Here is a 22,572-nt window from a genome sequence, read left to right as displayed (position 1 = left end):
AAACAGCAGGTTGGTCTGATAAAAATACATACAGTTCTTTTATAAATTTCTGAGACTACACATTGAACATCTCTAATTCAAAAATCTGAAATCCAAAATGGTCTCAAATCTGAACTAATCTATTTTGTAGTACTGGGTACTAAACCCAGGGATGCTCTACCACTGAGCTGTGTCACCAGTCCCTTTACTTTTTAATTAAGAGTCTCATTAAGTGGCCCAGGCTGGCCTCAAACTTGCAATCCTCCTATCTCAGTCTTCTAAGTAGCTAGGATTTCAGGTATGTGTGACCAGGCGTGCCTGGTTGAAATCCAAAAAAATTTTAGTTAGACTTTCAGATTAGAAATGCTCAATTTGTAGTCTATACAAATATTTAAAATCTTCTCTTTTTAAAGAAAAATGCAGCTCTTCTGTATGAGATAAAATATCTGCCTTCTAAGCTTGTGTTACCTACACACTGAATGAAAAAGCACCTAGTATTTGAAGTCAAGGGCATTTTGGAATCGCATCATTTTAGTGCAGAGTACAGCACAGCCTCAACTAAAAAGCATAATTAATGGTGACTACTGTAAAAGAATAACTAACCCTTACTGGCTTTCACTGACTAAAGAGAAGTATTTTGGAACCTAAAAAAAAATTGGGAAGTTAAGACAATCACATTGAGGAATAAATCAGAGATATGAATCTGATTATTTTCACTAACAAATATATAGAAAAAATATTTTCTTTTTAAACAATATTTCCCATATATGCTTTCTAAACTCAGCGAACTGTTATTTATAGATTTTGAAATATACATAGGCCAAAAATGTACAATGCTTTTTGTATTGACTACCTTTAATGTGTAAACTACTACACTGACAGGAGTATCAAGATAGGGGCTGGGATTGTAACTCAGAGGTAGAGCGCTTGCCTATCATGTGTGAGGCACTGGGTTTGATTCTCAGCACCACATATAAATAAATAAAGGTTCATCAACAACTAATAAAAATATTAAGAAAAAAAAAAAAGACTATCGAGATAAAAGGGAAGACCCAGGATGGTGGCACACACCTGTAATCTCAAATACTCAAGAGGGTGAGGCAAGAGGATGGCAAGTTCCAGGCCAGCCTCAGTAATTTAGTAAGTTCCTGTCTCAAAATGAAAATAAAAGGGCTTGGGGGATGTAGCTCAGTGGTAGAGCATTTGTCTAGCAAGTGCAAGCAATTCCCAGTTCTGGATTTTACCCCCTTGAAACGATGTTTTTCAAGTATTCAAATGCACACTGACAATTATTGTTTTGTTATATACATATTACTATTACCTATTATTCATGAGTATAATCTCAAATGGTCTTTTATTTGATCATACATAATCTAGATGTGCAAAAATCAAAGTACAACATTTATGTATTTATAATTGTTTCTAGGCATTCCCAAAATAAGTTCGAATTTTTTAGTAAGATTTTGTTCATATCTTTACTTCCTTGTTAAATAGGCTAGGAAATCCACTTCTAAGGAAAGTGTTTTTAATCGTCATCTTGCAGTAGTTTAAGTACACTGGGAAATTATTTTTACATGTATTAAATGATTATACAAAATATTCCACAGGCAGGACATTCTTATATTACAATGGGCAATGAAAAAGTCAAAGATGAGATAAGAAACAAGAATTTGTTGGTTAATTTTTCAAGATGAAATAAAATTAGAAATGAAGAAAATTATAGAATTAGTGACTAGTGGTAAAGAAAACCTCCAGAAAAATCAAAAGGAAAAAAAAAAAATCAATGATAGAACTCTGTGTTCAAGGACTCTTTAATTAATTATAGAAATGATCAAGCACAACTTAAAGGTACATTCATAGTAAATCATGACAGTTTAGTTTAGTGAAATGTTCTTTACTTGGACTCTGACTTCAGGACCAATTCAGAAGCCTATGCCACTGACAGTGGGCCCTAAACATGAATGTGCCGACAAAAAACCTTTAACTTCACAAACCATGCAAAGTGGATTTCTGAATAAAATCTCTATTCGTTTTGACATCTTGACAGTCATCTGACAAGTTGTCAATCTCTCACTTCAACTATAAATTTTAAAGCTTGTAATCCAGAAGTAAGGTCAGAGAACTAGAATTTGGCATATTTCTATCAGTCTAGGTAACAGATTTCTACCCTAAACATCCTTGTAACAGTATACTCCAACTTATTTTCCAACAAGGAGTCAAGAAAATGTTCCATTTTTTTAAATGTGAGATAACAATTATCACATACTTGTCTAATATAATATGAAAAAGAGTAAGTACCTCTCCCAAGAGCTGCTCTTCAGCAGCAGGGCTCTCCTCCCCATCACTCTGTGTAACTTGGTCAGAGTCTTTAAGAGCCTTTGGTACACAAAACAATTAGAGGAAATTGAAGAACGAAGCATTAAAAGGTTATTAGTAACAAGGAAGACAAAAGACCCAACCAAAAACACCCAGAGCTAGTTTGATCATAAGAAGCAAAATTGAGTAAATTTATTTGAGAAACAACATTAGAGGAAAAGTAAAGAACAACTACCGCTAACAATTATTGCTAACACCTTCCCTTTCTTTCCTACTAAAACTCATCTGGCATGAAAGATCTTTACCTTAAGAATCTGAGCAGTCACTGATTCTGTTTTTCCTCTTTTATAAAATTCAAATATGTCAAGGGCTAGGAAATCTCTACCTGGTAAACTTAAGCGATTTAGGATGAGAATTATGAATTTACTAAAATATCTGGAATCAGCATTTGTTTTTACACCACAAAGCACAAAAGAGATAAACTTCTTAAATTACACTTCTTTTTTTGTTATGACCTAACCAAAATTTTAGAAGATGGCTGTTTTTAAAAGCCCTTCTTACCACATCGGATCCATCCACTTTGTTCAAGGCCAAAGCAATCTGAAATAAAAATAACAACTCACCTACTAAATAGAATTCTATTTCAGGGTATCCAGCAAATGTTCACCTCTTCATCTCAGTGATAAAAATCCACAAAAGTTTTCATCAGGAATAGTATGTTTAAGCAGACTAACATCTGTGCTGAATTGGTTCTAAGTGATTCTAGTTTCATTTGTAGAGTCCTATTGTTCAGATGTTATCCTACTCTGCTGTTCAACCACAACACTAACCTCAAAACAAACGTGTTTTCTTCTAATTGGTTTTTAAAAATATTTCTTCAGGTACTCATTATGGAAAATTGCTGTAAGAAATACTGGCAACCAGATATGATTCTCTTTTTTTTTTTTGTTATTAGGCATGCAGTAAAACTTTTATATTAATCTCTAGCAAAACTAGAAAAGTTATAGCATCAATAAATTTAGATTAATGATAAAGTTAACCATAAAAATTCTAGGGCTGGGGTTGTGGCTCAGTGGTAGAGCGCTTGCCTAGCATGTGTGAGGCACTGGGTTCAATTCTCAGCACCACATATAAGTAAATGAATAAAATAAAGGTCCATCAACAACTAAAAATTAAAAAAAAAAGAAATTAAAAAAAAAAATTCTAAAGGAATGATCACACAACACAGTGGAAATGTGATGTGATCCTAGACCCATCTAACTTTGAAGAAGCACTAATCTGCACCTAGAGTGCAGAGGACTACAGAGAATCTATAACACTGCCTTCAAAATTTGCACAGTCTATTTTTACTGCTACTGATGTTGATGTCAACAGTGCAATAACAATTAAGTCACTTTTTGAGAACGCTACAAAATTGCAACATGATTTTCTTGTTTTAAAAGGGAATATTTTTAAAACATGAACTATTAAGCAAACAACTTGAACATTGTATTTACTCAGGCTCAGTACAATAAATCACTCCTGTTCCAAAATATTTACTACATTTTATTATACGAACTCAATACATAGTTTGGACATTAAGTGCTAATGGTATCAACATAGCTAGGGTGGAAATCTGTGATAGCCTGAAATAGTACCATTTTTCTCACTTAAGTTGTATTGAACTTGGGAGACCTCTAGTAGTGGCTAACTCTTTGCTGGCAAGGCCACTGTTTACACTCTCTATTAAAATCTCAGTGTTATTTCTAATGTTTGAGATTCACACTGCCTCATCTATTAAGGCCCAATTGCTTCTGACACTGAAGTTTTGAAGTCAAGGTGGTTCTGGCAGCTTCTAAATCCAGATATAAAGTGGAGTTTAGCATTTAACGATATATATTCAAAGTTTTGGCAACCAAACACAAATTTTTATTGAATATTTAGTGACTGAAGATAATCTGTGTAACTCTATTAAAAATATGATAAATGTTTAAGAACAGTCATTTAACTTCCCCAAAAAGTTTACCTTTTTTCCTAGATCATCTTTTCTATATCCAAGAAGCTCAAGGTATTTTCCACGAGAATCATCCTCAAAATTCACCTAAAAAAAAAAGACATTCTTATAACAAAATCTTTAAAGTCTAATTTTTATAACAATTGATCAAATTCCAAGTAAAATTATTTTAAAAACCTAAAATCTATTATGTATAATCCTGAAGGCTATTAAAAGGGATCCAAAGAACAGTTTATTTTTAAATAGTTATTTTTTAATAGTAAGTATACTAGGAACAAATTACACTGGTTGAATATAGCTTATTAAACTCATGCCCAAGGGTCATATGAATGCACAGTTCACACTATGTGAAACATTCTATATCATATACTCTCAAAATTCATACTTAATTACAAAATATAAATTGTACAATTTTAGAATTTAACCTTGTTGTATTCAAAATTCTTTTCCCTTGGAAAATTGAGCATTAAAGAACAGACATTTCAATGGAGGGAAAAAATGACCAACAAGGAAATTCTATTTGTTAGTCTATTGTCAAAAATGCAATTTAGTGCAAAGGTTTTTTTCCCAGCTCTAACTTTTCTTTAATGGGAGGATGAGAGATACTTCTAGCCTCTGTCCTCTTTGTCTCTTCCCTTTTCTCATTTTCCTTAATTAGATTTAATATAGACATTAAATATTTTGTTTTCCTTATTGTAATGGTTAATTTGAATTGTCAACCTGATTGGAACGAGATGCTGATGATTAAGAGGCTTCCAGGTATGTCACTGAGGGTATATCTAGGAATGACTGGCATGTGGGATACAGAACTGAAGTGGAGACCCTTGCTAAAGGTGGGCAGCACTGTCCAATAGGATGGTGGCTTGGATGGAATAAAAGTTGAAAGAACAAGGAAGCAGCAGCAGATGCAAGCTTGACTCTTCTGAAATGGGTTCTTAATGCTGCTGTGATCCCCTGAGGATAACAGACTCTCATTCCTTTACTTTTCCAAAGCTGACTCTGCCAGTAATTCTCCAGGGGGTTTCCAGAAGCCTTCAGTCTCAGAGTAGGGTACCATAGTTGATCCCTCTTGTTCTGAGGCTTCAGTCTCTTGGATTGCACAGCTACTGGTTCTTCCAGCTCTTCAGCCATTGTGGACTATACAGCTTCTGGTCACATAAGCCAATCAAATAAATCCCTTGTTACAATCATACTTCCTGTTGATTCTGTTCTTCTACAGAACCTTAATACTTATAGTAAGTTTTATGTTCTATTTTAAAAATGTTTGCTTTACTGTCATTTTCTTCCTTAAATATCTCAACCATATTGCCTTTTTTAAAAAAAAATAATGTATTGTTTGTCAAATTAGAGAAGGAAGAACGCTTGACATCAGAATTTAGGTTGAGTGCTCTTTGTGAGGTTTCTCAAATTTCATCATGAAGTCCTAAAAACATGCTTTACCAATTGTTTCATTAATAGGAAGACAGATTTAGAATGTAAGAGTAAGTAAAGAGAGGTACAAGGCAATTAAGTGACCAAATTATATTAGGTACATTTATGAATACCTCATAATGAATCCCACTGTTTTGTATAATTATAAGAGGAATAGGAACAGTAACAGTTAAATTCATAGATAATGAAATAAAATGGCTTAAAGTATCAAGTTTACCTTCAAAAAGGACCACACATTTTTCTCAAACTCAGTTTGAGAAGCATCAATTTTTTTCTGGCAGTAATTGATAAATCCTTGTGACTGCACAACCTGCTGCAGTTGGTCTGATCGGCTGAGAAATTCCTTTTCTGTTACCACCTGACTAATGAACACATGATGCTGCTGCTGCTGCTGCTGCTCAGTTCCCTGCTGAGGCTGTACTTTGACATTCTCAAAAGTAACCAGTTTGCCGCCAAACTGAAAGAACAAATGAGTGAAATCAGTTTTCACCACAAGGATGTTAAAACAGCAATGTACTATAAACTTGCTCAAGTAAAGAAATGTGGCCTGGGGCTGGGGTATAGCTCAGTGGTAGAGCACTTTCCTAGCATCAGTGTATGAGGCACTGTGTTCAATCCTCAGCACCACACAAAAATAAATAAGTCAAATAAAGGTATTGTGTCCGTCTACAACTTAAAAAAATATTTAAAAAAAAAAAAAAAAAAAAAAAAAAAAAAGAAAAAGAAATGTGGCCAAAACATACCAATTTGGATAAAATTAGCTAATATATTCTCCTATGCTCCGTAATCTAATTCCAGCCTCCAATTATTATTATGCATCTTCACAACCCACCTCCTGAATGAAATGTACCATTTACTGTACACAATTTCTCAGTCAGTATATTACCATAATATGGTAAGTAGTTATTATCTGATTAACATATTAATAGAAAATATAGAGAGGGTTGGGGTTATTGCTCAGTGGTAGAGCACTTGCCTAGCATATGTGAGGCAATGGGTTCAATTCTCAGCATTGCATATGAATAAAGGTTCATCAACAACTACACAATTTTTTTAAAAAATAAAGGAAACAGAACCAAATTTGGTTTTCACACTGAAAACTTTTGTACAAGGAATATAGGCCCCTTTTCTTCCCCTGCAGTGCTAGCTCAAGCAGGCACATGCTAGAGAAGCATAGATTACAGTCTTTTTTTTTTGGGGGGGGGGGGGCGCTATTGGGGATTGGAACCCAGGGGCATTCTATCACTAAACTACAACCCAGCCCTTTTTATTTTTTGAGACAAAGTCTCACTTTGTTGCCCTGGCTGGCCTCAAACTTGCAAATTCTCTTACCTCAGTCTCCCAAGTAGCTGAGATTACAGGTATATGTCAATGCACCTTGCAGATTATGTTCTTCATACATATTTATCTTATTAAGTTTGTTATGTCTCTTACAAAATGCATATATTGGGCTGGGGAGACAGCTTAGTCGGTAGAGTGCTTGCCTTGCAAGCACAAGGCCCTGGGTTGGATCCCCAGCACCGCAAAAAAAAAAAAAAAAAAAAGTCCCTACAAAATGCATATATTAGAACTTACATCTCTATATAACCATGTGAGAAGTGTAGCCTTGTGAATGAAACTAACAATCTCATAAAAAGACAGGAAGAAATTAGCCCCTACTGTCCCTCAGCCACGTGAAGATACAACAGAGTCATTCACCAGGAGGATGCAAAAAGAAGATGCCATCTTGGAAGCAGAGTGAGCACTTACAGTACTGAACCTACTGGTATCTTGATCAGATTTTGAACCTCCAAAACAGTGAGAAACAAATTTCTATTGTTTACACAATTTCTAGTTCATGGTATTTTGTTACAGCAGCAGGAATGAACAAAGACAGAAGGAAATTATCTCAGTATAATAGAGGCCAAAAATGGAAAGTTCATAACTAATAATATACTCAATGGTTAAAAAAATATATAAGCTTTTCCTCTAAGATTAGGAACAAAGCAAGGATGCTACTCTCACCACTTCTCAAGACAGTACTGGAGTTCTAGTCAGAGTAAAGAAGAAAAAGAAAAAAGTCATCACAATTAGAAAGTGGTAGCTGGGAATGGTGGTAAAATTTGGTAATCCCAGTGACTTGGGAGGCCAAGGCAGGAGGTCTGCAAGTTTGGAGGACAGCCTGGGCAACTCAGTGAGACCCTGTCACAAAATGAAAAGTGCTGAGGATGTAGTTCAGTAGTACAGTACCCAGGGCTCAAACCCTTTTTCTCCAGGAGGAAAAAACAAAGAAAAGAAGAAAAATTATCTCTGTTCATAGATGACCTCCTGTATGTAGAAAACTCTAAAGATATCACAAAACAATTAAAATCAATAAATGAATTTGGCAAAGTTGAAGGAACAAAGTCAACACACAAAAATTAGCTGTTTCTATACTAATGATGAACAATGTGATAAGGAATTGAGAAAACTATTCCACATTATAGCATAAAAAATGCTTTATAATAAATGTAATAAAGAAGATAAAAGTTGTATATGACAAGTACAAAACACTGCAGAAAAAAAATAAGGACGATAGAAACAAATGTTATCCTGTGTTCATGGATTGACACATTATTAAAATGTCCATACTGGGCTAGGGTTGTGGCTCAGCAGTAGAGGACTCACCTAGCACGTGGGAGGCACTGGGTTCGATCCTCAGCACCACATAAAAATAAGTAACTAAAATAAGTATTGTGTCCAACTACAATTAAAAAAAAAAAATCTTTAAAAAAAAACCAAAAACACTACTTCCAAAGCAATCTACAGATTCGATGCAATCCTTGTCAAAATTGCAAAAGGGCTGTACACAGTGGTGCCCACTTATAATCCAAGCTACTCAAGAGGCTGAGGCAGGAGGATCAATGTAGCCCAGCCTGGACAACAAAGTGACACTGTCTAAAAAATAAATGAATAAATAAAATCCTTGAATAAATAAAATCCAAATGGTACTTTTTCCAGAAAAAGAAAAAGATCACAGCTGGAGGTCTCACATTTGCTGATTTCAAAACTTATTACAAAGCTATAGTAATCAACAGTGTGGTATTGGCACAAAGACATGAAGACCAGTGAATCAGAATGGAGAACATATAAATAAATTCATGCATATATGGTCAAATGATCTTTGACAAGGGCACCAAGATCACACAATAGGGAAAGATAATCTCTTTGATAACCATTCAGGTTTTGAGAAAACTAGACACTCACATTCAAAAGAACAGAGTTGGACCCTTACTTTATATCATATACAAAAATCAACTTCAAAATGGATTAAAGACTTAAATGTGACACTTGATACTAAAAAATTACTAGAAGAAAAACCAGAGGAGAAGCTAAATTTGCAATGATTCCTAGATATGACACCCAAAAAACAGTCAACAAAAGCAAAAACAGACAAATGGGACTTTCATACTGCAAAGGAAACTGCCTTAGTCCATTTTGTTTTGCTATAACAGAATATCTGAGACATGGAAATTTACAAACAAGAGAACTTCATTTGGCTCACAGTTCTGGAGGCTGGGAAGTCCAAAATCAAGGTACTGGCATATGGTGAGGCCCTTCATGCTGAGTCATCTCATGGCAAAAGGCAAAAGATATATAAATGGCCAACAAACATAAAAAGATGCTCAATATCACTAATCATCAGAGAAATGCAAACTCATGAGTCATCCACACCCATTATGATGCTATCATCAAAACTAAATAAAAAAGTATGAAAATAGTATTGGGACAGATGTAGAGAAATGGGAATCTCTGCTTGCTCATTCACTTGCATGCACACACTCGCTCTCTCTCTTTTTTTTAGTATTGGGGATTGAACCAGGGTGCTTTACCACCATGCTACATTGCCAGCTCTTTTTATTTTTTATTTTGAGACTGGATGTTGCTAAATTGCCCAGTCTGGCCTCAAATTTGCAGTCCTTCTGCCTTAGCCTTCTGAGTAGCTGTGATTACAGGTGTGAGTCACCACACTTGGCTCACAATTAAAAAAAAAAAAAGTAAAATAGGTCCCCACTTTCTTTTTTGGGCGGGGGGTAGGGGGGCTTACCAGGGATTGAACTCAAGGGCACTCAGCCAATGAGCCACATCCCCAGCCCTATTTTGTATTTTGCTGAGGTTGGCTTTAAACTCTCCATCCTTCTGCCTCAGCCTCCCAAACTGCTGGGATTACAGGCATGTGCTACCATGTCCCATGGGTCCCCAATTTTCTAAGAAACTATTTTGAATGATGAACATTCCATAAATCCACAAATCTATATCACATCCAAAGTTTTTCCATCTGAATGAATCTATAATAACATTTTACTATGAAAGTCCTTTGTTTCTATGAACCATAAAAACAAAATAACACCTACTGAAAAGGAAGCACCAACAGGTCTTCGGATCCATCTGGGTGGCTTCTTCAGAGGCAGCACTATACTATGTTGAGTTGCCTGCTGTGGAATTTGTAATGGAGGAAGGGGCTGTCCTGTGCCAAAAGGATCAAGATTCCCAAAAGATGATGAAAGCTTTAAAAAAAAAAAAAAAAAAAAAAAAAAAAAATCATGAAATCATGAATTGGTAACTTACAAACTATGATGTATTTTTTTTCAAGTCATACCCAAGAAAAATTTTTTGACAATTATTCAATAAATCAGCATTACTAACCAATCATCTTTTTCAAAATAATTATATACTGTATTTTGTTTTAACATTTCCTATTACCTTGTCAACTTGTTTTTGCCTTAAACCATCTGTGCTACCTCCCATGATAGAATAAACACTGATACGTCCATCAAAGGAAGCAGCTGATAAGACAGCAGGATTTCGAGGACACCACTGAATATCAAAGCACCACTGTGTGTTGGTGGGAAGTTCATATAACACCTAGGCCAAAAATGAATAAATATACACATAAATAAAAACAAAAGTTAGAAAAATATACAGTCACTTTATAACCCAAATACCTGAAATTAATGTGATCAACATTAATGTGGTTAAACAGTTTCTTTTAGAAAGTGTCTTTAGCCAGGAAAATTCATCATAACATTTCTTTAAAGTACAAAAATAATTCATTATTATGTTCTAATAAGCTAAACTGAAACGCTACTTAATATTCAGCAAGATTTGAACAAGCACTCCTTTTTTCCCTTCCTTTTTTTTTGGTACTAGGAATTGAACCCAGGGGTGCTCTTCTTCTGAGCTGTACCTCCGGCCCTTGTTATTTTTTTAGTTTGAGACAGGGTTTTGCTAAGTTGCTGAGGCTGGCCTCAACTTGTGATTTTCCTGCCTCAGTCTTTCAAGTCACTGGGATTACATGTGTGTACCATGGTGCCTGGCTAAACAAGGGCATCTTGAAAATAAGAGTTTTAGCCTGGGGCTGGGGCTGAGCAGTAGAGCACTTATCTCACATGTGTGAGGCACTGGGCTTGATCCTCAGCACCACATAAAAATAAAATAAAGGTATTGTGTAAAAAAAAAAAAAGTTTTGGTATTTTTCTTTTCTAATTTTGACATGATAGTGGTAGATATGTTTAAAAAATCAAAACACTCTATAATTGGTGTTTTATCCAACTCTTTTTGCTTGGCAAGAACCAAACAATCACACTTAGGTTATTCAAAGACCAAATTTTAAAATCAATCTTGAGAAGGAAGAATTCACTGAGAAATCTGGGTTTTACTCAAGAGAGAAAACATATACAAACTATTCCTAATCCTGTAGAATCCTACTAGATTTTGGCATTAACAACTTTCTTTAGAAGGAAAACAACATGGAAAAACTACTGAAAATGGCTGATGTAAAATCTTTACATTATTATAATTGCTACTAATTCAAAGTAAGTGTGGTAGTGACTGCTATTCATATAGGTTTTAGGCCTTAAGAAATGAGTCAAATGAGCTTCACTTAGACTTCATGTGATATTAAAAATGTTAATAAGAAGACAAGAGTAAGTGAAAAAATATTCAGATTGTTCATGTCTTTGACACTTATAGTGGTTGATAAGACATGCAGCCTGATGGAACTTAAATCACTTGTCTATCACAACTTTGAAATTGAATATGAAATTCAATTTTAATTACAGCATGCACTAAAGAGTATATTCCTTTAAATTCCAAACACATATAACTAATCACATGCAAACATCCATTTTAATAAATTCATATACCCTATAAAAATAATGACAAAACAAGAAGTTTCATGTATTTTGAAATTACTGAGAAAGGCAAAGTGTAAAAAGTAAGATATTTACTTGGCCTACAAGCCATAGGAGGTAAAATTTATTATTTGTTCCCCTAACTTGAATGTTTCTATACTCTTACAGGTACCACATTCAAAAACTTGAAACCAGAAATTAAATAAAGTGCTTGTTTTATTTTAATAACACAGATTGAAATCTGTGGAAGAAATTTTCTTTTTTTAAAATTATTATTGCAGTGCTGGGGGCTGAACCCAGGAACTTGTAGGCCCTAGATGAGCACTCTACCACTAGACTAAGAAACTGTTATTTTTAATTAGTATTCCATCAGAATAACTACAAAAGTACTTGTAATAATCTATCTTAAAATAGAAAAGTATAAAAACTACAATTAGAATCTATGGTCCAGGGCTGGGGAGATAGCTCAGTTGGTAGAGTGCTTGCCTTGCAAGCCTAAGACCCTGGGTTCAAATCCCCAGCACCACAAAAAAAAAAAAAAAAAAGAATCTATGGTCCAAAAGAGAAAGGTAGGGAGTTGGGTGCAAAGGCACATGCTTGTAATTCCAGTGACTTGGGAAGCTGAGGTAGGAGGATCTAGCCAGCTTCAGCAATTTAGTGAGGCACTAAGCATCTCAGTGAGACCTTGTCTCTTAAAAAAAAAAAAAAAAAAAGGAGGGGGGGGGGGCTGGGGATGTGGCTCAGTGGTTAAGTGTCCCTGAGTTCAATCCCTGTTACCAAAAAAAAAAAAAAAAAAAAAAAAGACAGCAGAAAGGTAGGGAAACCATACAACTATTAAGAAATAACACTGAATGAAATGAACGATATTTATGTAAAATTTCCTAAAAATTTCCATGGGTAGGCTATTTGACAAATATGACAAAGCATTATATTCTTGATTTATCATTCAGAAGATTAAAAAACTTACTGATTTCCAAAAGTCAAAGAGAATCAAGAATGGGAAGGCAGAAAAAAGACCCAAACCTTGAATAGTACCATGAAGCTACTGATTCCATGAATCACACGTGAGACAGATCAAACTCATTTTGCAGGGGGTGGGGGTACACAGCTAGGAACTGAATGCTGGGTCTCATGCACACAAAGGCAAAAGCTCTACCATTAAGCTATACACCCCTAGTTCACAAATTATTTCTGAATCTAGGTAATAAACACATTTTATTGGAAACTGTTGTTTATTAGTTTCAACAAACTATTTCAATAATTAATTTTTCTGGCTGAAAGAGCTTAGATAATATTCCTGTTAAAATCTCCACTGGATCAAACTTTTTCAACCACCTCTATCTACTTTCATATGTCTTTAATTATAAGAATGCACTAAAGAATTCATATAAAAATTTTCTTATTCATCTAGAAATACAATATTCCAAGGGCTTCAAAGTTAAGAAGCATCTACTCCCCATACCTCTCCTGTGTTTGGGTTAGAGCACAGAATCTTAGCATCTTTTCCACAGCTCAGTAACAATTCAGGATCTGCCATGCTCCAAGCAATTGCCAAAATTCCCCTATTAAAAAACACAAAGGAGGAAAAAAACACAAAGCAATGAGGAAATCTGCAATCTTGAGAAAACCAAATCTTAAGTTATTTGTGCCTAGGCTTCAGAGACACACACTAACAGAAGTATAATTTAGAGTAGTCTTTCTACAAGTCCAAGTTAGTAATGTGTATGTTCTTTGATCATTACAAAGGCATGGGATATTCAAAATAGTGTCCCTGTATTATAGCAAAAAACAAAAACACATGCTCAACAACATGAACTATGCAATAACAAATTACAGACTGTCTTTTGATGAGAGAGTGCAGATAAAAATTATTGCAGATAAAGGAGGTGCAAGTGTTAGCTCAGTGGTAGATACTTGCCTCCCACTAATGAGGCCCTGGGTTTGATCTCCAGCTCCACTGGAAATAATTTTTAAAAGATGGAGGAATCTATTCCTTACTATTATACAGTTTTTACTATATATGGATTATATACATAAATAAACTAGACATGTGTAATAAAATGGTTTCAAACTTGCAATCCTCCTGTCTTAGTCTTGCTACCAGCTGGGATTACAGGCATGAGTCACTGTGCCTAGCTCAAGGTTTTTTAACAAAAAGAAAAATTTGAAAATATGTCTCATGAAAAAAGAAGTATTATAGATCTAAATTCCATAGATATATTTTATAGTTCTTTGTAAAGAAATAATTCCTGGAAGTTTTTATCTTCAGTATATAACAGAAGGTTTTTGTTTGTTTTGTTTTGTTTTTTTATTGTTTTTGGTAAAAGTTCTGAAAATTCAGATTAGCATGAAAAAAATAAAAATTCCCTGTATTCCACTATCCAGAGAAAATCATGATTAATATTTAGTCTGTCTATATTCATATCTATGTTGTTTAGAGATTCTATAAGAAATTAGAATTGAGTATTAAGTATTTCTTAGTCAGGCATGGTGATGCATGCCTGAAATCCCAGCAACTCTGGAGACTGAAGCAGCAAGTTCAATGCCAGCCTCAGCAACGTACCACGATCCTATCTTAAAATAAAAAGGGCTGGGGATATAGCTCAATGGTAAAGCATCCTAGGGTTAAATTCCCAGTACAAAAAAAAAAAGTTTTGAGTATTTTTTAAAATAAAAGCACATAAAATTGGGGCCTGAGGATGTAGCTCAATGGTAGAGTGCTTGCCTGGTATGCATGAGGCCCCAAGATCAATCCCCCCACCACCACCCAAAAAAAAAAAGAAAAAAAGAAAAAAAAAATTATTGCTCTATCCTCCTGAAAGCATTATAGTAATTCTAAGTTGCTTACTTTTTTTCTTATTAACCTTTTAAAGTATCTAAAATAAAGATAAGCCTGTCATCAATGTATATATTTAGTGGTGTTTCTCTTTCTCCAGAAGTTGTTTTTTTTTTTTTTTTGGTACTGGGGATTGAACCCAGATGGGTTTTGCCACTGAGCCACATCACCAGCCCTTTTGATTCTTTATTTTGAGACAGGTTATCACCAAGTTGCTTAGGGCTCTGCTTAGTTGCTGAGGCTGGTCTGGAACTTTTGATCCTCCTGCCTCAGCCCAAAGTTCCTGGGATTATAGGTATGTGACACCACACTTGGAAAAAGTTGTTTTTAATATGATGATATTCTTACAATCTAAGTCCTTTCATTATCAATAAAATATGGAATTGGAAAAGGACCCAATGTGTCTAAAGAATGCTATTTGCAACATTTTTAAAAAGTTCAAACCTTTGTAAAAGTTATATGACAGTGTGAAACTTTTATTCCTGGATTCACTGATTTAGCCACATTTACTTTGTCTTTCCCTCTTTCTTTACGTTTATGTAGATATAGATTTTGACTATTTGAACGTTTATTGCAGATATCATGATATGTCACTCCTACACTTTTTTTGGGGATAAGAACATTCTTCTACCTATATAACTATAATTCAATTATATACTCTAAATATTTATTATCTATATACAATATTACCATGCTTTCCCAATTATACCAATAATGTACTTTATGATTCTTTCCCCCTTCCAGAATACACTCATGCATATCAATAATTTTAAGACCTGTCTTGGGTTCAAGCCTCAGAACCACAAGAAAGAGAAAAGAATTTTTAAAACCTAACAAGAATGTCTTTGACTACAGAGCTAGAAGAAATGATAAAGATCAAAGAATCCTAATCTGGTGCTGGGGTTGTGGCTCAGTGGTAGAACGTGTGCCTAGTGTGTGTGAGGCATTCGTTTGATCCTCAGCAATACATAAAAATAAATACACAAAATAAAGGTATTGTGTCCATCTACAAACTTAAAAAAAAATTCTAATCTTTCATTTATTAGAGGAAGGTGTTTGGTAAATTGATACTCCTTATCTTGGTGGTAGAATGTAGTGTTAAGAGAATGGACTATGGCATCAGACTGTGGGTTGGAAGCAAACCCCTAAGTGGTTAAGTGACTCTGGGCAAGTTTAAACTTGCTGATTTTCAATTTCTGATCTAGGAGATATGACTATAACTCCACTCACAGGATTATTATGAGGATTAATCATGCTAACATGTAAAGAGCTTGCACTCTGTGTTATGTGTCAGGTGCCCTTCCACTATTAATATGAGGGCAGAAAATTTTATTTGTTTTGTTGAATGAATGAATTCAACCTTAAATAACACAAGAGAATATTAAAACATCTCAGAATTATCCTTTTTTTTTTTAACTAAAAATCTACGTATAACATTCAAATAGGATTACATTTTGGTTAGAGTCTTCTTTATAAAAAGTTCAAATAGAGATCATAAATGTCAAGACTCTTTAAGACTTATTTATATGCAGACACACTACATAGTGGGATTTAAAATTTTTAGTCTATATACCCCTAATTGGGAAAGAGGAAAAAATGCCCAAAAGTACTTAGAAAATACTATATCATTGAAAAAAATTTGTGCCAGGCATGGTAGCACACACTGCTAATCCCAATGACTTGGGAGGCTTAAGAAGAATCACAATTTCAAGGCCAGCATTAGCAACTTAGTGAGGGCTTAAGAAACTCAGTGAGACCCTGTCTCAAAATCGAAAAAAAAAAGGTGGGGGGGTGAGGTGGGACTGGGGTATGGTTTAGTGGTTAAGTAGCTTGGGTTCAATTCCCATTACTAATTAAATTTAATGACACTAAAACCTAACATGAGAAAATTCCTACATCTTTTTAGAGCATTGACATATTCGTTAAAATTGAAAGCAGAGGGCTGAGGATATTGCTCAACGGAAGAAAGACTGCCTGCCTGGCATGCATAAGGAACTGGGTTTGAATCCCAAAACTGCAATTAAAAAAAAAAAGAAAGAAAGAAAAATGTTGGGAACAGTGGCTCACTCCTGTAATCCCAGGGGCTCAGGAGGCTGAGGCAAAAAAATCACAATTTCAAAGTCAGCCCTAACTATAAATAAAATATAAAAATAGGGCTGGGGATGAGGTTCAGTGATTAACTGCCCCTGGGTTCAGTTCTTGGTAAAAAAAAAAAAAAAGAAAGAAAGAAAGAGAGAGAAGACATGTAATTTCTCAAAACATTTGCTTTTAAATTAAAAAAAAAACTTAGAAATACAACTTCTAAATTGTTGCTTGACATGAAATTTTACACAAGACTCATCTTCATAAGTATCATTATCCATATAAAGATCAAATTGTATAATAAATTTTAAGGGCTGTCCCAAAGTACTGTGACATACTAGAATCTTGATCTATTAATTGTTGTTTTGAAATAACAGGTAAAAAATTTGTTAACAAAGGATTTGTGCTATTATGGTATATATTTGGCTTCCAGTTTGGTAGGGAAAATCAAATGACTATTGCTTAAAATGAAAATATAATATTTGTACTATCTATTATGAGAAAGAGATAAAGTAGATTCCCTAATTTAAAAAATAAAACAAAACTATCCAGGTGGTACACTGGTACATGCGTCACTATAATCCTAGCTACTCAGGAGGCTGAGGGGGGAGCTTGAGGAGGAGAGAACCAAGTTTGAGGCCAACCTGGGCAACACAGCAAGATCCCATTTAAAAAAAAAAAAAAAAAATCACATAATTCAAAGCAGTAACCAAGAATTTAGAACATAAAGAAATCAAGTTCCTTGCAACAGTAGCAAGATACCTGGCATGGTTTTCCAGGACACGGAGTGGAGTAGAGGCAAACCGAAGATCCCACATCTGGATCACTGGCAATCTGTCATCTTCAGAGGCAAGGACCATCTGAGTAGCAACATCAGGATGCCATGCCAACCCAGAGCAATGCATCTGTAGATAGTTAAGGCTCACATTTTATCAATCGCATTACTTTATAATAAGCCAAAATGAAACTTGAAGAATATTCCTTTATTGAAACAAACAGCAAAAAACATCAGCTCAGGCATAGTTTACTTCTTTCTGAAAACCCCAATTTAAAGCTATTAAATTTTATCAAACTATGTTAAGCATATAGTGTCTCAATGTTTTCAACTCATAGCTATTTCAAATACACAAAACAATTCTGGTTCAGAATAATTACTAAAATGAGTTTTGCTGCCACAATTTTAACAAGAGAAAAAGTTTTATAACAAATTTAAAGTATAACACCTTCACGAAATAAAAATAGATAAGACTTTAATAAAAAAATCTATAAAATCTTTCCTTAAGCAGAAAAATGAAGGAAAATTTTCTTAAGCAACAACTATTGTCTAAATAAACAACTATTGTCTAGATAAACTAATGTTGTTACTGAGAATTACCCCGAAGTTTAGATTCTATAAAGCAATTATAAAGATGAATAAAATGCTTACTATATGCTTTATTCCATTGATAACTTTTATTTTATAATCCAGATCCATTTGAAATACAATTCTGAAGGAATATTCTTCCGAACAGCTTTTATTGTTCTTCTAAAATTATGTATGTTTTCTGACTTATGCAAATTTAAAAATGTCAAATAAAACAAAAACAATCTCTAAATTACTAAACTATTTTATAGAACCTGATAACACCAAAAATTTGAAGAATTTGTAAGGTTGAGAATTTAATGTATTCTATAGCAACATTTACTGAACCTGTAGAACAAAGATCTTAGCTCACTATGGCAGTACCTAATCAGAGGAAGAGATAAAATCAGGAGTTTGGAAATTACAAATTCACACGCATGAAGTTTCTAGCAGGAAATAATTGGTACAGTTCTAGGAAAAGCTAAAAGATGAATTTAAAAGTTGCTACAATGCTTTGAAACAGCTAAACAACTAGCATATCATGGAATAAATCCTTAGATTAACCAAACTCTCTCTTTATCATTAATAATACCCAACATGGTTTGTTGGGAATTATGTATATTCCAATATGACTGAATAATGAAAAGAAAGGATTTGACTTCACAAAAATTTGTCAACTCTGACGAACAATATAAGAATAACTACAGCAGAAATAACATATTTTCATCACAAATCAAACATACACTTACCCTGTTGCTATGGTCACTGACTTTGATTATTGGTTCATTTTTTCTAAGATCCCACACAGTGGCCCTGCCGCTGGGACTGGCTGATGCTAAAATATGCTGAACTTGTCTGTTCCATGCAATGCAGCTGATATCTTCTGGAGGCTATGAAAAATAAACTATTAAAAACCATTTCCCTATTATGATAAAATTTAATTATATGATTTTGCATTTAAAAAAATGAATTATTAAAAAATCTGATCCATTCATTCCACAAAGTTATTTTATATTCATACATTCTCATGTACAATATAGTTTAAAGTGCTTATTTAATACTGTCTCACTCAACAAGTATTTATTGAGCTCCTGCTATAAACCAAGTACTGTTTCTCTTTGTAAATGCTACAAGGTAGAAAACAGACTACAAAGTAGATGCTATTGAATAAGACCAAATTAGGCAGGGAGAAAATTACCACCTGGATCTCAAGAAAAATACCTTTACAAATGGAGAATATATGCTATCATATGATAAAATGTTAGGGTCATTTACAATGGCCACTCAAAAGTGGTGTCCATAAAACAAGAAACTCAAGGAAAAGTAGGGGAAGAATGCTCTTATCCAACTTACTAGATGTACACAGAAAAAGTATGTTGGGATTTGTGTGTGTGTGTGTGTGGTACTGGGGATTGAACCCAGGGGCATTCTACCACTGAACCACAACACATTCCCAGTCCTTTTTTAGTTTGAAACAGGGTCTGCTAAGTTGACAGAGCTGTCCCAGAACTTGCCATCTTCCTGCCCCAGCTTCCCAAATCACTGGGATTATAGGCCTATACTACCATACCTGCTCAAAAAGTGTATTTTACAGTAAGGTTGACTGCTCTTAAAATAGAGAAGAAAAAATAAAACAGAATAAAAATAAAACCATACCAAAGAAAATTATTAAGGATTTTTGTCCATTTTGTTTGCTCTTCTATGCCTAGTATAATGAAACGTGTCTAGCAGGAGGTAGGCACTGAACAAATATTTACTCTTAAAGGACTCACTGATACTTTCAAGGAACATTTATTAATACTTTACTGAAACAAAATCAAAGACATCTTAACAATGATTTGTATGGAAAAAAATAAGTTCAGAAGAACTACTTTTGATTCCTTTCATCATAATGATCAAAATCAACATAATACCTGTGTTTTGGCTCCTGGTGTCATTGGAGTTGCAAAGTTGTTTAGATCCCAAATGTAGATTTCAGATTCATTAGCACCAGAAGCTACAAGATTTGTCTGGAATCAAGAAATAATTTATAATAATTTATAATTTAACAGCATTTGTGAATTAAGAGAATTCAGAATAACTCAGTTCAGAGCTAGAAAGATGTCAGTTTGAGCACAATTTTCCTGTTTAACTAAAAAAGGAAAACACACGTATGAGTTCCTAAATAATTATGTACGATTCATCACCAAATTTAAAGATCTTTAGAAAACATTTTATAAAACTACTTAAAAATATGTCTACTAAAAATAAAACTAATCTTAATACAAGGCATTACAAAAAAAGAAAAATTACATGGATAAACAATCATGTAACCATGTAGGGATTATTGTGTGTGGCTTCACATCTCTGAAAGGAACTCTAATTGTGAGAGACAGAAAAAAAAAAAAAAGGTCACCAATTACTGCTTTCAGAAATAGCTAAATCCAAAATTATGACATCTTTTTCAGAATATCTCAAAGTCAGCTTCCACAGCTGGGCCAGTATAGTAGTAAAATCTCGTCTTTACTCTACTCTTCATATATTTCTAGTTCTTATAAACTAAATTTACAGGTGACAATATTTCTAGGTTATTTCTGCTGCATACCTTTAGGGTCTAAAATTCTCTAACACTATGATATGAAGTACAAGATAATGAGCTTCCTATATTTACTTTCATCCACTATTATTCACTCATAAATTCTTATGTGAGCAACTGCCATATGACTATGAAAACAGAAGATTTTGTTTTCTTCTATAGCTTATTCTGTCTTCTTCTATAGCTACCTATAAGACACTTTTACCAAAAATCAGCTGATTGTGTGTGTGTGTGTGTGTTGCTGGGGATTAAACTCAGGGTCTTGTGCATGCAAAGCATGTACTCTACCAACTGAACTCTATCCCCAGTCCTCAGCTGATGTCTAATACAATTTTAAAAAGAATTAACTAGCCATCAATGTTTAATACAACTGAAAAAGGAATTAACCAGCTAATCTAAAGAGTAGATACCACAAGCTACAGAAATGAAGAAGTTTGGTTTTCTGTATTTCTATACCTTAGATAATCATGTGAGAAAATGAACTATTTAAAATTGTTTAAAAATTTTTTTGGTTATTATAATCTAGTATTCTATTAACTCAAGATCTTTATTAGTCTATGCATTTACAAAATAATATTCAAAAATGTTTGTGAAGGCAAGAGTAGGATCTTAACTATTAAATTTATATTATTTGTAAAATTTCTAATTATTTCATAAGGCAGTAATCTTTTTGTCACATATACAAACACAAAGTTAATAAAATGGTGACTTATCCAGACGACATAGTATCAGACTAATGGTGACCTAGCACAAACTTTAAAAAGGCAGGATTTCCAAACTCTGAGGTTCCTAATGTTTAAAACTATCCAATCAGATAGCATGATACCTCCAGACTTCTAGAATTAACCTGTTAGTCTGATCCCCTCCATGGAATTAGTGTCATACACCCTGATCTCAACTCTGACCCCACCATTCTTAAAACAAATGCATTCACCCATCAACCTATATATGCACATACTTTCTCTTTTTTTTAAGGTACTGGGGACTGAAGCCAGGGCCTCATACACAGTACAAAAGCATTCTACGACTGAGTTACATTACTGCTGAGCTACATACCCATTCCCTTTTTATCTTTTAAGACAGGGTCTCCATAAGTTGCTGAGGCTGGCCTTGAACTTGCAATTCTCCTGCCTCAGGTTTCAGAGTAGCTAAGATTATAGGTATGCATCACCATCCTGAGTCAGGCATACATTTTTTTGGTTTTCAATTCCAAGGCTGAGGCAGAGCAGATTCACAAACTTATGCCAAATGAACAACACACTTTAAGAATTATGAATGAATGTCAAAGTCAAACCTGAAAAATGTTCACATCCAATGCTCTCACTGGACCAGTATGCTTGTTATTCTGGGCAATCACAACTTCCTTGTCTCCAGCTATAATTTTAGAAGGATCATAAAGAATAATATTTCCATTTTCACCACCTGCAATCAGAACTCCAGAAACATCTCCTTTGGAATCCATCTTGTGAGGCCCCCAAATCAACTTGTGGTACCTATAAAAGAAAATAAGTAAAAATAACTCATTCTTGAGGTCAAATAAAAGTAGAAAAAAATTTAAAATCACACATTTTTTTTTTTTTTTACCTTTTAATAAATACTACAAACACCTTGTTTCTCTTCCACACCTGGTCATTGTGTATGACTCCGGTGAAATAGCATTCTGTTTTTTATTTATATTCATATCTACATATTAGATTTTATAATCTCTAAAAAGTAAAAACTCTTAAGGGGGCAATATAGTAGACCAAAGTTCTGTGTTAAAAGATAGGGGCTTTAGCTAGGTGCAGTGGTGCATGTCTGTAAACCCAGCAATTTGAGAGGCTGAATAAAGCAACTCAGCGAGACTTGTCTCAAAATGAAAATAAA

General features: G+C 34.1%; 1 protein-coding gene across 24 annotated transcripts in view; it reads right to left on the bottom strand.

Moving 5' to 3' along the window:
• The window catches only part of Sec31a (SEC31 homolog A, COPII coat complex component), a 67,266-nt gene that overhangs the window by 34,588 nt on the left and 10,106 nt on the right, over window positions 1–22,572 (bottom strand). For 11 of the 24 annotated variants that reach the window (XM_047565895.1, XM_047565894.1, XM_047565898.1 and 8 more), the window contains exons 4-14: window positions 22,001–22,199; window positions 20,045–20,140; window positions 18,881–19,021; window positions 17,552–17,694; window positions 13,334–13,433; window positions 10,442–10,603; window positions 10,093–10,245; window positions 5,937–6,176; window positions 4,301–4,375; window positions 2,857–2,895; window positions 2,278–2,355 (exon numbers count right to left, since the gene is read on the bottom strand). In XM_047565895.1, coding sequence (XP_047421851.1) covers window positions 2,278–2,355; window positions 2,857–2,895; window positions 4,301–4,375; window positions 5,937–6,176; window positions 10,093–10,245; window positions 10,442–10,603; window positions 13,334–13,433; window positions 17,552–17,694; window positions 18,881–19,021; window positions 20,045–20,140; window positions 22,001–22,199 — 1,426 coding nt within the window. The remainder of the gene's footprint in view (window positions 1–2,277; window positions 2,356–2,856; window positions 2,896–4,300; window positions 4,376–5,936; window positions 6,177–10,092; window positions 10,246–10,441; window positions 10,604–13,333; window positions 13,434–17,551; window positions 17,695–18,880; window positions 19,022–20,044; window positions 20,141–22,000; window positions 22,200–22,572) is intronic. The other 13 variants (XM_047565904.1, XM_047565906.1, XM_047565917.1 and 10 more) reach the window with 2 other exon arrangements.

This window comes from Sciurus carolinensis, chromosome 10 (assembly GCF_902686445.1).
Source record: "Sciurus carolinensis chromosome 10, mSciCar1.2, whole genome shotgun sequence".
In the NCBI taxonomy this organism is placed as follows: Eukaryota; Metazoa; Chordata; class Mammalia; order Rodentia; family Sciuridae; genus Sciurus; species Sciurus carolinensis.
Note: the sequence above shows the minus strand (reverse complement) of the source record. Positions and strands in the feature narration are given on the sequence as shown.